Source organism: Pantherophis guttatus, chromosome 1 (genome assembly GCF_059756535.1).
Source record: "Pantherophis guttatus breed Tessera chromosome 1, ASM5975653v1, whole genome shotgun sequence".
NCBI lineage: Eukaryota > Metazoa > Chordata > Lepidosauria > Squamata > Colubridae > Pantherophis > Pantherophis guttatus.
In genome coordinates this window covers 303,406,338-303,420,290 of record NC_142063.1, presented here as the reverse complement: position 1 = coordinate 303,420,290, position 13,953 = coordinate 303,406,338, and the positions used below count along the sequence as shown (strand labels likewise).

At 36.2% G+C, this 13,953-nt stretch overlaps 1 protein-coding gene across 2 annotated transcripts in view; it reads left to right on the top strand.

The window, feature by feature from the left end:
* THADA (THADA armadillo repeat containing) overlaps nucleotides 1–13,953 on the top strand; it is a 115,064-nt gene that overhangs the window by 28,658 nt on the left and 72,453 nt on the right. For both annotated transcript variants that reach the window (XM_087883230.1, XM_034427676.3), the window contains exons 21-25: nucleotides 12–169; nucleotides 4,627–4,736; nucleotides 7,616–7,748; nucleotides 8,729–8,842; nucleotides 9,163–9,285. In XM_087883230.1, the coding sequence (XP_087739356.1) occupies nucleotides 12–169; nucleotides 4,627–4,736; nucleotides 7,616–7,748; nucleotides 8,729–8,842; nucleotides 9,163–9,285 (638 nt within the window). The remainder of the gene's footprint in view (nucleotides 1–11; nucleotides 170–4,626; nucleotides 4,737–7,615; nucleotides 7,749–8,728; nucleotides 8,843–9,162; nucleotides 9,286–13,953) is intronic.

Here is a 13,953-nt window from a genome sequence, read left to right as displayed (position 1 = left end):
ATTTTTTTAAGGTAAAGAACAAAATACAAGTGATGTCACAGCTCAAATGGTGTTGGTATGTTGCTGGCGAAGCATGAAGGAGGTTTCATTACTTTTAGGGAAGTTATGTCAACTTCTGCCTGTACAGATGCTTCCTAGTTGTTCAGATGCACTGATAACAGTGGACCAGGTAGGGTATCTAAAATGTTATGATTTGTTCATCCAGAGAATTTCAGTATTTACTGGATGAATTATTGGAATCATTTTATTCTGTCACAGTTCTGTAGTTCCCTGTCTGGTGTATTCCAAATAATAGCAAAATAGATAGGAATAATTTTTGAGGAAGATATTAACAGCAGTGCGCTTATTTTAAAATGGGGATCTTATTAATTGTTCCCTTTCTCTTCATTTGACTTTCTTAATTAGTTCAAACAACTTATTTAAGCAATGTTCTAGGGCAGCTCATGAATACTTAACATTAACAGAAATAGTGTTGAAGTAAAGAATATTATAACACTGCAAATTCTGACATTTCTATTTCAGTATATCTTACTTTATTACCAGATATGGAATTGTCTTGGAAGAGTTTCCTTTAAAACTAATAACCCATGCCCTATTGCAGTGATGATTAACCTTTTCTGGACCGAGCGCCCAAAGCATGTGTGTGTGAATGCGCGCCCGAACCCCCCAAGTGCAATGCGTGTGCGGCCCCTCACATGTGCCCCGCCTTCCCACGCATGCACGCATGGCCCCCTACATATACCCCCCCACGCATACACGTGCACTTTCCCCAATGCGCCCCACCCCTGCATATGCATGCACCCCCCCTGCATGCCTCCCACGCATGCGCAGCAGAGACCTGAAGACCAGCTGGCTGGTAGGCGTGCATGCATATGCAGCAGAGCTGAACAGGGGCAATGGCTCACGTGCCATCAGAGAGGGTGCTGCGTGCCACCTCTGGCATGTGTGCCATAGGTTCGCCATTACGGCCCTATTGGGTCATCATTTCAGAGATTTTTTTTTTCTTAATAGAGAAAGAGAATGACCATGATAAGCAAAGAGGCAGTGGGAGCAAAAACAATTTCCAACTTCCTACCTGCTCCCCCATTGAATTTCATTGTAGGAAGCGAGCAGGGGGCCTTTGAAATCCTGCCTATTTTCTACATGCAACATAAATTGGTGAAGTGTGCAGAGGGGTGATATGGACCGGGAAGGATGCAAAGGTGTCCCCTTCCCTTCCCTTCCCTTCCCTTCCCACCCCTCTCCTCCCCACTAGTAAGTGGTTGATGCTGAATTGGAGAGGAAAAGAGAGATTGCAAGACTATTTTGGAAAACTGTCACTTAACGTTGAAAATATAGATGCTTTCCTCTGTATTCCAGCCATATGGGCTTAGGAATCTTCTATTTAGGACAGTGCTTATATATGTATATATTAAAGTTCATTTACTGACTTCCACATTTATGTTTTCCATTTGGCAAGCAGCAAGGTGAGATTTGATGAAATATGGTCTGTAATTTTGGATAACAAACACATTGATTGATTGAGGATATCATATTCTCTGTAGGCTAGATGACAGAATTATGCTCACTCAGACCTGTTTTTAAACCTTTCCCCTCCCATTTTTTTTAAGACCATGAAGGCAAGCACACCATCTGGGACTGTTCAAGAGAATGGACTGCAGTGTTTACAAGAAATTAGCTTACCACAAGTATTTCATTTGGAAATATTTTGGATTTATTAGATTTCTGTTTTTAATTGATGACCTTTTCCCTTTCCCATATGGTTTTAACGAAGTCAGTTTCCAGCCTATACGTGATATAGACTTTTTTATCTTTTTCTGGGGAAAGTTTATGATGAAAGTTCAAAAATAAAACTCTAATTTTTCAAAATTATGATACCATTTTAGACTGAAGAAGTATTGATGTCGTGCTGAATATAGAGTTTTGGAAATAATTCTAACATGTTTATTTACATGTCTCAAACAGATGTTTTCAGCTGGCTCACAGCTGTGTGCGCAGTCTTGCAACGTTTTGGAAGTGCACAGAAATGACCACCAATATACCATTAAGCTCCTTTTCTGTTCCAAGTCAAACAGGATTTGGTTTTAAAGACTTACGTTCACCTTTTAAAGCCAATGTCATGCATTTTGCCTGAAAACATAGCTATAAATATTGGCTGTTTGGTCAATAGCATTTTTAAAAAAATCTCTTACATTTCCTCACACTTTATCATGCTATAACCTTGATTCCTGTTTGAAGATAATAAATCTGAGTAATTATAGATAAAATAATCCTAATAATGTTGATTTTTTTTTTTGTCCATTCAATTATATGCATTGAATGTATGGCTTCATGAATCTTATTTAACTCTGTTCCCGAGTTCATTCCACAAGACAACTGCATGTGCAAATTTTTCTGGTATAGAAAAGCAGGCATAGTTACTTGGCATGAGTGGTCAGAAAAGAGAAAATATTAAAATTTGATAATTTGAATGTTCAGATATTTGAAATTCTCTATAAGGTTACAATGTTTGTATATATATATAGTAATGATTCTTGAAATACATTTAGTATGTTGTGAACTTTTCAGAGTGCATATTAATCCCCTGGACAGCTTCTTCCCAACTCTTCCCATCTTGCCTTCATGTGTACCACATTATACTTAGTTTTCTATCCAGTATGTGATCTCTAGAGAAGTTTTATATTTTGGAATTGTGGCTCATACTACTAAGCTTAAGGATGACTATGGAGGTAGAAATGCAATCATCAGCGTTCCAAAACCCCCCAACTCCATGTAAAACTCTGAAGCAAGCATTTTTCAAAGTTCTGTTTACTAGAATAGGTAAACTGGCACATCTGGGAAAACCCAAATCTGAGAGGTCTGTGTTTTCCCTCAGTAAATTAAAACCTCCAAAACTATCCCCTCACTCCTCAGATGATCACATGCTCTAATCACCAGCCACCCCATCTCAAGACATCACTCTGACCACTCCTTCTCCAGATGCAGGATTGGGCTGACCTTGACCAACAGGAAGAATGCTATTATGTCTAAAGACAACCCCTCTACTAAACCCCCCCTCCTACTTTCCCACACATGAGAAGGTGGCAGCATGAAAACTTCCGGCCTATATGGCTTCCAAAGCTGACACTTAATTTACTTGCTGTAAATATTCTTTAGAGCAGCGCCCCCCAATCTTTTGGGCACCAGGAATTGGTTCTGTGGAGAAAGGTTTCCATGGATTGGAGGGGTGTGTGGTTTTGCATGCTGCCTGCATCCTGCGAATGGGGCTTTATTTTTTTGTGCAGACTGGTTGCATCCCTGGTTTAGAGCTAGTTTGATGTAGTGGTACCTTAACCAGCACCAATTAGCACTGGGCTAGAATCCAAGAGACTGTGAGGTTTTTTACAGTGTTCTCTAAAGGGAATCAATCAATAGAGTGATAATCAAAGTAATATTCTGAAATAAACCTTATTTATTTGATTAAGGCTTCATTTGTTAGAACCAATTTGGTGTTTTGATTAAGGCATCAGGTTAGAAACCTGTGAGTTCTAGTCCCAACTGTAAGCACAAAATCTACTGGAAGACCCTGAATCAGTCAGCCCTGGAAAGAAGGCAGTGGCAAACCACTTCTGAAAACCTCACTGAGAAAACTGCAGGGATCTATCCAGTAGTCATTGGATGTCAAAAACTAACTCAAAGGAACACATTTACACAAATATTGTTTATATCAGGCTCTACCTATATTGCATCTATGCATATCATGTTGCTGCTGATTGCAGCAAGAGTACTAAGAGACATTGAAAGGAAAAACTTCAGTGAACTCATGTAATGATTTAAGATTCCTAAAGTCCATTCCTAAATTATTACATATTCAATTGCATTACAATTATTGCATTTCTAAATTATTGCATTTCATTACAATATCCATTTAACAGTTACAGTATTACTACTGCTACCATTATGTTTTTAAAATTCAAATTATTTATAATCCAATTTCCCTTAAAACAATTGTTAATGTAATTAATTTAAAATGAATGGAAATAACATTATTAAGATAGAGGTATACAAATTCATCATATTTGTTAGCTGAGGTACTTTACACTGAAGAAAAGTGACAAACATGTAAGGCTACTCTTTGTAGAGTATTTAGAACATTTATAAAATAAGCCTGTTCAAGGAGGATTTAAGGCAAGAACATTTTTTTCCCAGTGCATGTTCATTTGTGAAGGAATGTTTAATTTTTGTTGTTTTGATGTGGAGAAACATCAAATTTGATCTCACGCCTGTCTGAAGTGGCACATTTTAGCCATAGAGATCATGTGGGCATTTGTCAGCATAGTTCTGTATTTCTTCCATGAGCTAACCTAAATGTGGTTTTGAAAAGTTCAGTTCTGAACTGAAGAAGCTTCTTGGATGAGAAGCAAAATATTTTCAAGGAAAAAACAAAGTCCAGTTGCCTTTTTGAAAAACACTTTTGCAACAATCATGACCTGGATGATTGAGCATCTCCATAGACATTCTTCCATGAACTATATTCTTTTATATATATGCAGAAGATTCTCTATATGAACTTTTATCATTCACAGTTTGTCAGAAGTGTTTCTGTGTACATGGCATAATTTTTCTCATTCTTTTTCCTTCTGCCAGGTAAAAGATATTGGGGAATATTTCAAGAATCATCTCCTAAAGTCACGACATAGAGGAGCATTTGAGCTAGCTTATGCTGGCTTTGTAAAACTTACTGAAGTATTCTCAAGGTAAATTGTTCTGTTATGAACGCCTTTACTTTTAATCCGTATCTGAAAGTAGTCATTGCTTATTTGGATTTATTGTCCTCGTTTGCAGAAATACTGAGCAAAAATATTACTGCATTTTACCTGCACCAAAAACTTCTTTCACCAAAATACTTCCCCCCCTCCCTGTATACTTGTATCTTCTCTAAGGTAAATGCCATCTGTAAGGCCAGTCAAGTCTTCACAGCGATGGCTTTTCTCCCATGGAACAGGTTGTCCCCTGATATCTAGGCTGTTCCCCCATTGTTGTGCTTCCAAAGACTTTGAAGAGATAGTCCTCATCTGAGAACAAAGAGGATTGAGCTTCCTCAACTGGGCAGTGCTATTTGGAAATGTTGTTTCAAATACTATGACTTTATTTTAATGTTTTTGTTGCTTGTTGCAAATCACTTAGAGCCATTTTCAATTCTGTGGCCTTCAGCTTATTGTAAGTGAAAGAATAAATGATAATTGAAGCAAAAAGCAAGTGGTCTTTTTGTATAGGTTTGAAAGCCAAAAATATATCTATAAGGGGCAGATTTTAACTCCATTATGAATTAAATTTAATAGCTTACTGCCGCATTTTATACTAGTTGTATCTTCCAAGATAAACTCACCTAAGTCACTGAAATACTGTAACTGAGATATAACTATGGCATATGTAACTAGATGGCTTCTGAACGGACACAAGTCACAATTGTGCAAAAAATGGAGAGCCAATTTGTATAGTGATTAAAGTGTTGGTCTAGGAACCAGGAGACTGAATTCTAGCTGGCTGGGTGACCATGGGCCGGTCACACTCTCTCAACATACCACACAGAGTTGTTGTGGGTGGAAAGTAGCAGGACTGAGTATTATGAATGTTTGTCTCCTTGAGTTACTTAGTAAGTAATAAAGGTGGGATAAATAAATACATTTTATTTATTTATTTAATTTAAAAATAAATGTTCTCGGTCATCACTGCAACTTAGCCGTCAGGGACAGCCATTGATCAAGAACCCCTATTATAAATTTGCTCTGTCAGGAAGTGGAGCTGGAGACATAATTATTTATTGGCTCAAGATGGAATTAGAAAGGGGGCATTTGTGTCTTTGTACTCTGCAAAAAGGGGAAGATAGCATTAAAGGATATAAATTTAAATATATGAGGTGTTGCAGAAGGAGATTATTGTTGGTGTAGAATTAGACTTCGGTATTTCTTTGGTTAACCATTATATTTCAGATGTAATTTGAATTTGTCATTCAAATGTAATTTCAGTATGTACCATTATATTTCAAATAATTACACAGCAAAGTTTAAATTGAAGCAAGGAGTCTAGTAAATTATTTTTAGCCTGCTATACGGGTGGGGTGGAAGGATGCAGATTGTGTGGAACATTTATTGTATTCATTGAAAATGATCAGAGAAAGTATTTTGAATATGTAGGCAACTGAATTTTCCTCTTGCCAGTTAAAATAGCCTGAGAAACCACAATGAGTATTTGCTGAATTGGAACCACAATGATTTATACATCAGCTAACTATGTTTTCAAGTGAGGTTTTGCAGATTATATAAATGAGTTGCTTATTAAATCTGATATGGACTTGGACTCTTAAATTGGGTAAAATCATGCTTGGATCTGTGACTAGCATGTTATTTTTAAAGCTCAATTTTCCTTTCATATTTTTAGGGAAACTTGTTTCCCATGGAAATAATTTTTCAGCCAGTCTAGAGTGTTGCACAGTTGCCAAATTAAAGGGAGTAGTCTTTTTTGTTTTTAAAGTCAATAGTTCTTAATGTTTTTATTACTTCAGGACAACCAAAATTTTGCTTGCCCCAAAATGTGCAAGTTAGTGGATAACTGAAGAAGATTAAATTACTTCTGGCATTATCAAAACAGTACCATGTTATAATGTTAGGGGTCTGTCAGATTTCATTTCAGCATATTTTTGTCTTTCTGTTAATCTTAGCAGGAGTTAAAATGTTTGTTCAAAGATAACTCCAGCAATTTATTTTCAACTGTGTGGTAGCTTGGATGTATTTTCTTTGATGTTATATTCTTCGTGAATTCTAGTTGCCATTCCTGCAGTTTTTTCAAAGAAACAGTTGAAATGTAAAGTCTCAGGATAGAGGAAACTCAGCAGGAGTGTTAGTAGAAAGTTAGTTGATGTCACATAGTTCTGGTTTATATAAATCCAGATAAATTTCTCATGTATCTTTCTAGATTAAAAGTCCAAGTCCAAGTCCATATCAAATTTAATGAGCAACTTATTTCTATACTATCTGAAAAACTTCATTTTAGTGATGAAGAAGAAGCTATATATGTTCTATAAGTAGATAAACAAATGGCAAATTATAAAAGAGAGATTCAGAGATGTTCAGTTGAAAGATTTCCATTGGAAGGAAACATAGAAGCAGTTAAACTTTAGAGAATAAGGCATATTTTCAGTGTGATTCTGTGTTGCTGCATATTAGAGTGCAATTTGTTATGAGAGGCTCCCTTAATTTGTATCAGGAAAAGGATGATATTTGGCCATTCCAAAATATACTGCCTTGAATTTTTAGATTTTACCGGTTAGCTATTAAAGAAAAATATATATTGTAAGAGAATAGCAACTGTGGGAACAAAATTGATGTCACCTGATGTTCTTTAATAATGCGGATTTGTAAATATAAGAAACATGTTGGGCAATGCCAAAGGAATTCTTGTCTGGTGTATTTGAAATACTTATTTTTGAAACCTAATGACTTTCTTTCACTTATCCAATTCTTCCAAAATATTAGGTCTTCTACATCAAAATTTTAAGCATTTTGTAGCACATTTCTTCAGTTTTGATTTCTAGCATTCCCTACTCTTAATAGGTTTGTTTTCCTATTCTTAATAGGTGTAATAATGAAGATCTACACAAATTGCCACAGCAATGGTTATACAATATCCTGGAAGAAATTAAATGTAGTGATCATTCATCTAAACTGTGTGTCACTAGACGCAGTGCTGGAATTCCTTTCTATATACAGGTACCTAATATATTTGATCTTGATATGGCCATAGTTTCTGGACTGAATCATTTGAGAAGTGCACATTTTTAGTTAAATAGTAATAAATTTTTGGTTGGATTATTCTAATGGTATTAGAATTTCTTCTAATTGTGTTGTTCTGTTAGAACTTTGCAGAGCTGTAAATCTTAACTGGATTAGCAAGGCTTTTTGAGTTGTTATTAGTAATATTTTAGATGAAATACAATTATATCTTTCTGCCCACAAAATGGCATCTTTTATCAAATACTGTACTTGCTTTGAAGTCCTACATATTGTTTACAAATATGATTTAGAAGAATGACTTGCATTCAAGACTATTTCTTAATACAATTCTACTGGGGATCTTTTAAACAATAGCAAATATACATCTTGATAACTACATACATATCATTTACTTCCAATTAAAGATCTTTGAAACACAAATAAAATTTAAAAAGTCTTCAGAGAACACAAAACTATAATTGATTCTGACAATTATAGTTATAGACTTAGGTCATCTATATGGAGTCTAAAGAATCAAATGCAAATTAAATGAAATATAAAATACTATATATGCTACAATACAAAATAAAAGAACAAGAAATTTAGAAGGAAAGCTTGGTCATGATGAGAAGATACTTTTAATATTCAACCCTCACACTTCAGTTAAATCCAACACATACGTATATGCAAATATACTGCAGTGTCCAAAAGGGAGGTGTTTCCCCAAAGCTGTTGCTATAGGATTATGGCCCTTTTAAATTTTTAATGAATTGCTTCAATTTCCCAAAAATATACTATATAAGAATTCTGCATAAGCATGACACCAAAATGCAAATCACAATTCTGCATTTTGCTTGATTGAAATGTTCTTTTGCTGCTTCTTGATATCAAGTTTATATTTGGTGTTTTCAATTTGTCATGTTTAAATGTAATAAAAGTATATTATATAACTTTATTTTATTTCTTTTTTATTCCAGGCCTTGCTAGCTTCAGAACCAAAGAAAGGTAAAGCAAGCCTACTAAAAATGACCATGAAAAGTTTGATAAACTTAGCTTTACCTTCAGATATGCCTTCAAGTATAATTTCTCTGGTAAGGCATCTCTCTATCTTTATATCTCTCTGTTAATTCAGAGGAGAAAGTCTGTAAACAGAATTTAAATTTAAGGATTTCCTCCTTCTGTGCTTAAAATTTCTCATCTTCTATCTTTAATTTTAATTAAAATGAGGGCAGGCCAAATCTAAATATCAAAGGCCTTAAGTTACATGTCCTGTGGAATGATTGTGAGATGTAGGAGGATACTGATTAGGATTTGTACCCCATTTGTATTGTGTTTTTTTGGTAAAGAAGTTGACATGGATAACTTTGTGATTCATTTCAACTAAAGTTATTTTGTTAACTTTCCTCCCCAGGTTCATGCATTAAATATCTTAAGAGCTTTATTCAAAGATACCCGCTTAGGTGAAAATATCATTCCTTATGTGGCAGATGGAATGCAAGCAGCAATATTAGGTTTTACTTCTTCTGTCTGGGCAGTAAGTTGATATACTTATAGCATATTAAGTTTGAAAGTGTTACGTTAATAGCGACCATATCAGGGATTATGGTTTTCTTTTTTTTTTTATTGAAAAGTTTTATAGAAGATACAAACATTTTCTCCCCCACTCCCACCCCTCCACCCTCACCCCATCCCACCCCCCTTGCCCCCCCACCCCCCCTTCCCCCCCACCCCCCTCCCTCGACTTCCCAGAACAAGCACAGGGTATAGCATTCACAAACATAAAACTAAAATATGCTAACAATTTGTTGACTTCAAATTCTCCCTATGTCTTTAAGTCCTTATAACTCAAACCACTGTAAACATAAACTAAAGATTAACAATGTTTCATTCATAAGCTATATGAAACTTCTTAGTCTGATACTTGTTTTGAATATAATCAATCCATCTTCTCCATTCCGATATGTATCTTTCGTTTGAGTGATCTTTAAGATATGATGAGATTTTCGCCATCTCTGCCAAATGCGCAACTTTTAGTGTCCATTCCTCAATAGTAGGTGGATCTTTTTTCTTCCAATACTGTGCCACCAGTAACCTGGCTGCTGTTATTAAATTTAAGACCAACTTAGTCTCTGTCACAATACAGTCCGTAACTATTCCCAACAAAAAAAACCTGTGGTGTAAATTTGATCTTTTTCTTTAAAATATTTTGAATAATCCACCATATTTTTATCCAAAAAGCCTTAATTTTTTTACATGTCCACCATATATGAAAATATGTAGCATCTTCACACTCACATCGCCAACATTTAGGTTGTAAATTTGGATACATACAGGCTAGTCTTTTTGGATCTAAATGCTATCTATAAAACATTTTATAATAGTTCTCTCTTAAATTTTGGGCTTGTAAAAATCTTACATTTCTAACCCATATCTTTTCCCATGTTTCCATCATTATTGGTTCTCCTATATTTTGTGCCCATTTTATCATACAATCCTTGACTAGCTCTGTTTCTGAATCTATTTCCACTAATACATTATACAACCTTTTTATATGCATTTGACTTTTATCTCTTATTTGTTTTATCAAATTCTCATCCTGTTGCAAAATACCAGTTTTCTGATCTTCTCCCCATCTGGCCTGCAGCTGTCCATACTGAAACCAAGTTCTAATTATTCCTTCTTCTCTTAATTGTTCCATAGATTTTAGTTGTAATCTAACTCCTTCTTTATAAAGGAGTTCCTTATATGTAATCTTACCTTGTTTTTGCTCCACATTTATATTTTCTATCGCGTGTCTGGGTACTGTTCATATTGATAGCTTATCGTTTAGTTTGTATTGATACTTCTTCCAGACACGCAATAAAGCATTCCTTAATATATGACTTTTAAAAGTCTTATCTACTTTCTTATCATACAATAAATAAGCATGCCAGCCGTAGACAGGGCCGGATTTAGATGAAAAGAGGCCCTAGGCTATTCCATTTATGAGGCCCTTTCACCTATAGTGAAAGTGTAATTTTAATTTTGCTAACAATTTGAATGTAGGTCCCTCTTGATCTTGAGGCCCTAGGCTGAAGCCTAGTTAGCCTATAGGAAAATCCGGCCCTGGCCGTAGACCAGACCATATCCTTCAATGTTTAATATCCTTTCCTCCGTTAAGTTTATCCAGTCAGTAACTGCTGAGAGGGCAGTGGCTTCATAATACAATCTTAAATTGGACATTTTAAGACCTCCTCTTTCTCGTGTATCTTGCATTATCTTTTGATTTACTCTCGGTTTCTTCCCTGCCCACACAACTTATTTATGCCCTTCTGCCATTCCTTCAAATTTTCATCTTTTTTAAGTATAGGTATCATTTTAAAAAAAAAATAAAAACCTTGGTAAGACATTCATTTTTACTGCCGCTATCCTTCCCAGCAAAGACAATTGTAATTTTTTCCACTTTTCCATTTCTTTCTGTATTTTTTGCCACAACAGTTCATAATTGTGCTGATATAGTTTCATATTTGTGGTCATAATATAAACCCCTAAATATTTAACCTTCTTTACTATCTCAAATCCTGTTACCTTGACTACTGCAACGCTCTCTACATGGGGCTCCCCTTGAGGAGCACCCGGAGGCTCCAACTGGTCCAGAACGCAGCAGCGCGGGTAGTGACGGGAGCAGCATGGCGCTCCCATGTAACACCGCTCCTGCGCGAGCTGCACTGGCTCCCAGTTGTCTTCCGGGTGCGCTTCAAGGTGTTGGTTATCACCTTTAAAGCGCTCCATGGCATAGGGCCTAGCTATCTGCGAGACCGCCTGCTGCTACCGACGACCTCCCAGCGACCCGTGCGCTCCCACAGAGAGGGCCTCCTCGGGGTGCCATCAGCCAAACAATGCAGGCTGGTGACCCCCAGGGGGAGGGCCTTCTCTGTGGGGGCACCCACCCTCTGGAATCAGCTCCCCCCAGAGATAAGGAGAATCCAAGACCTCAGTGCCTTCCGTCGCGCCCTTAAAACCCATTTATTTAAACAAGCCGGGCTGGCTTAAGATGAAATTTTTAACTGTTTTTAAATGTTTTAAACGTTTTTAATTGGTAAATGAGTTTTAATTGGGCCAAATTTATATATCTTTTAATTGTTTTTAATATTTGTTCTGCATGTTTTTTTTAATCTGGCTGTACACCGCCCTGAGTCCTTAGAGAGAAGGGCGGTATAGAAATCCAATATAAAATAAATAAAATAAATAAATAAATAAATACCCTTTCTATCTCTTCTTTTTGGCTTCTAGTCATATTTTTAGCTATTATCTTTGTTTTAGCTGTATTTATTTTAAAACCAGATACTTGTCCATATGGGTTAATTATATCCATCAAGGCTGTATGGCTCATGGTTTTCTTTATAATGTCTGATTTTTTTAAATAAATCATGCTGGTCTTCGGGTTTCTGGTGCTCCGGTGTGTGCACATTTCTGGTTTTGGCACTCAGTGCTGAAAAGGTTCACCATCACTGGATGAGAAGTATGCCTATTTCAGAATAGAGAGAAGAAGGTGATGTATTAGAATTGGTCTTAACTATTTATTTCAAGGGAGTCCTTGTCAATGAGATATGCATATCCCAACTTTTAGTGCTATACAGAAATGGAGGGCCAATCTTGCTTCAATTATTGAAGGAATTGCATTTGATAACTGCTTTATGAGCAACATCATTTACCTTCAAAGTTTTATATTGAGCGAACTGCCTGCCTGATGAGGCAAATAATACACATAGATAACAATATGTTGGCATTTGTTCAATGAATGAGTCAGTTTCCCTTTTATCTTTAGTTTGTAACTTTGTAAGATTTAGTTTTCATATTTAGTTACTTTCCTTCACAGTAATTATCCAAGGCCAGTTATAAACTACTGATGTCAATCTGACTGAGTGGAAAAAGAATCACATTACCAGTATTAAGCAATTAAGTCATCTTTCACATACTTGAGATACAGAGTGTGGCTTTCTTGTCCCTTCTAAAACAGTATCATTTACAGTACATCAGATATTGATTGATACTACAAGTAACTGGGATATTGACAGATAGAAAACCACTTCACAAAAATTTTTGCATGCATATTAGAATTTTATTGTAATCAAATATTGCTGAATCAACAGTCCCAAAAGTAAATAAATGTGACATATAGTTTGGTTTTATTTTGTGCTATATATTTATTAATTTGGCCTATAGTAAACAGTGAAGAAGTTTGAATATCCAGGTCTAATATCAGTTAATTGTACTTTTCTATGAACTTAAAGCATCTATATAATTTCTTTTGTCATTGCCCCAAAAGTTTGTAGCATTGTTAAAAGGTCCTTAAATTCTTATTCAATGGGATTTTTTAAGGAGATCATAACTAAATTTTACTGCTTTGATTTGCTATTTAAATGGGAAAAAATCCATATTTTTTTCTCCCAAAATCCTTTGATTAATCAGTGCCTTGACATTTTCCCTAGTTATCACCTGAACATTCAACTGAATTGGTGTATTTTTCCCATTTTATTTGGGATTGAACAAAATAAATCCACAGGGTTTAAAGTTAACATTTACAAGTTAATTTATCTGAAACCTTCCTGACACATTAGAAACCAGAGGATCATTCCAGGGCATCAAAAACAGATTTTCTTTTTTTGATGGTCCCAAAACTTTGATCTTTTAACTACAGGGAAAGAGAAGCTTGTGATTCTGGATTGCATATGTACTTTGATGTAAAAACCTCAATTCCCTTTTATAAAGATTTAATCTCTTATTATTCACAATGAGTTGTAATGAGCAAACTGAGAGAGATGTATCTAGATGAATTATAACAGTGATGGCGAACCTATGGCACGGGTGCCACAGGTGGCACGTGGAGCCATGTTGCCTGGCATGCCAGCTCAGCTCCAGCGCGCATGTGCGCACCGGCCAACTGATTTTCGGGCCTTCTGGGTCCACCAGAAGTAGGGAAACAGGCTGTTTCCTGCGTCCGGAGGGCCTGGGGGAGGGGTGTGGAAGGCCCGTTTTTCTTTTTCATTCCAGATCCTCCAGATCCTCTCTATGCATCTGGGGAGGGTGAAAACAGCCTTCCCCACCCCCTCGGAGGCCCTCCGGAGGCCCGAAACAGCCCGTTTTCCAACTCCACAGATGCATAGAGAGGATCTGGAGCCAGGTGAGAAAGAAAAACGAGCCTACTGGGCTATCGCATGCC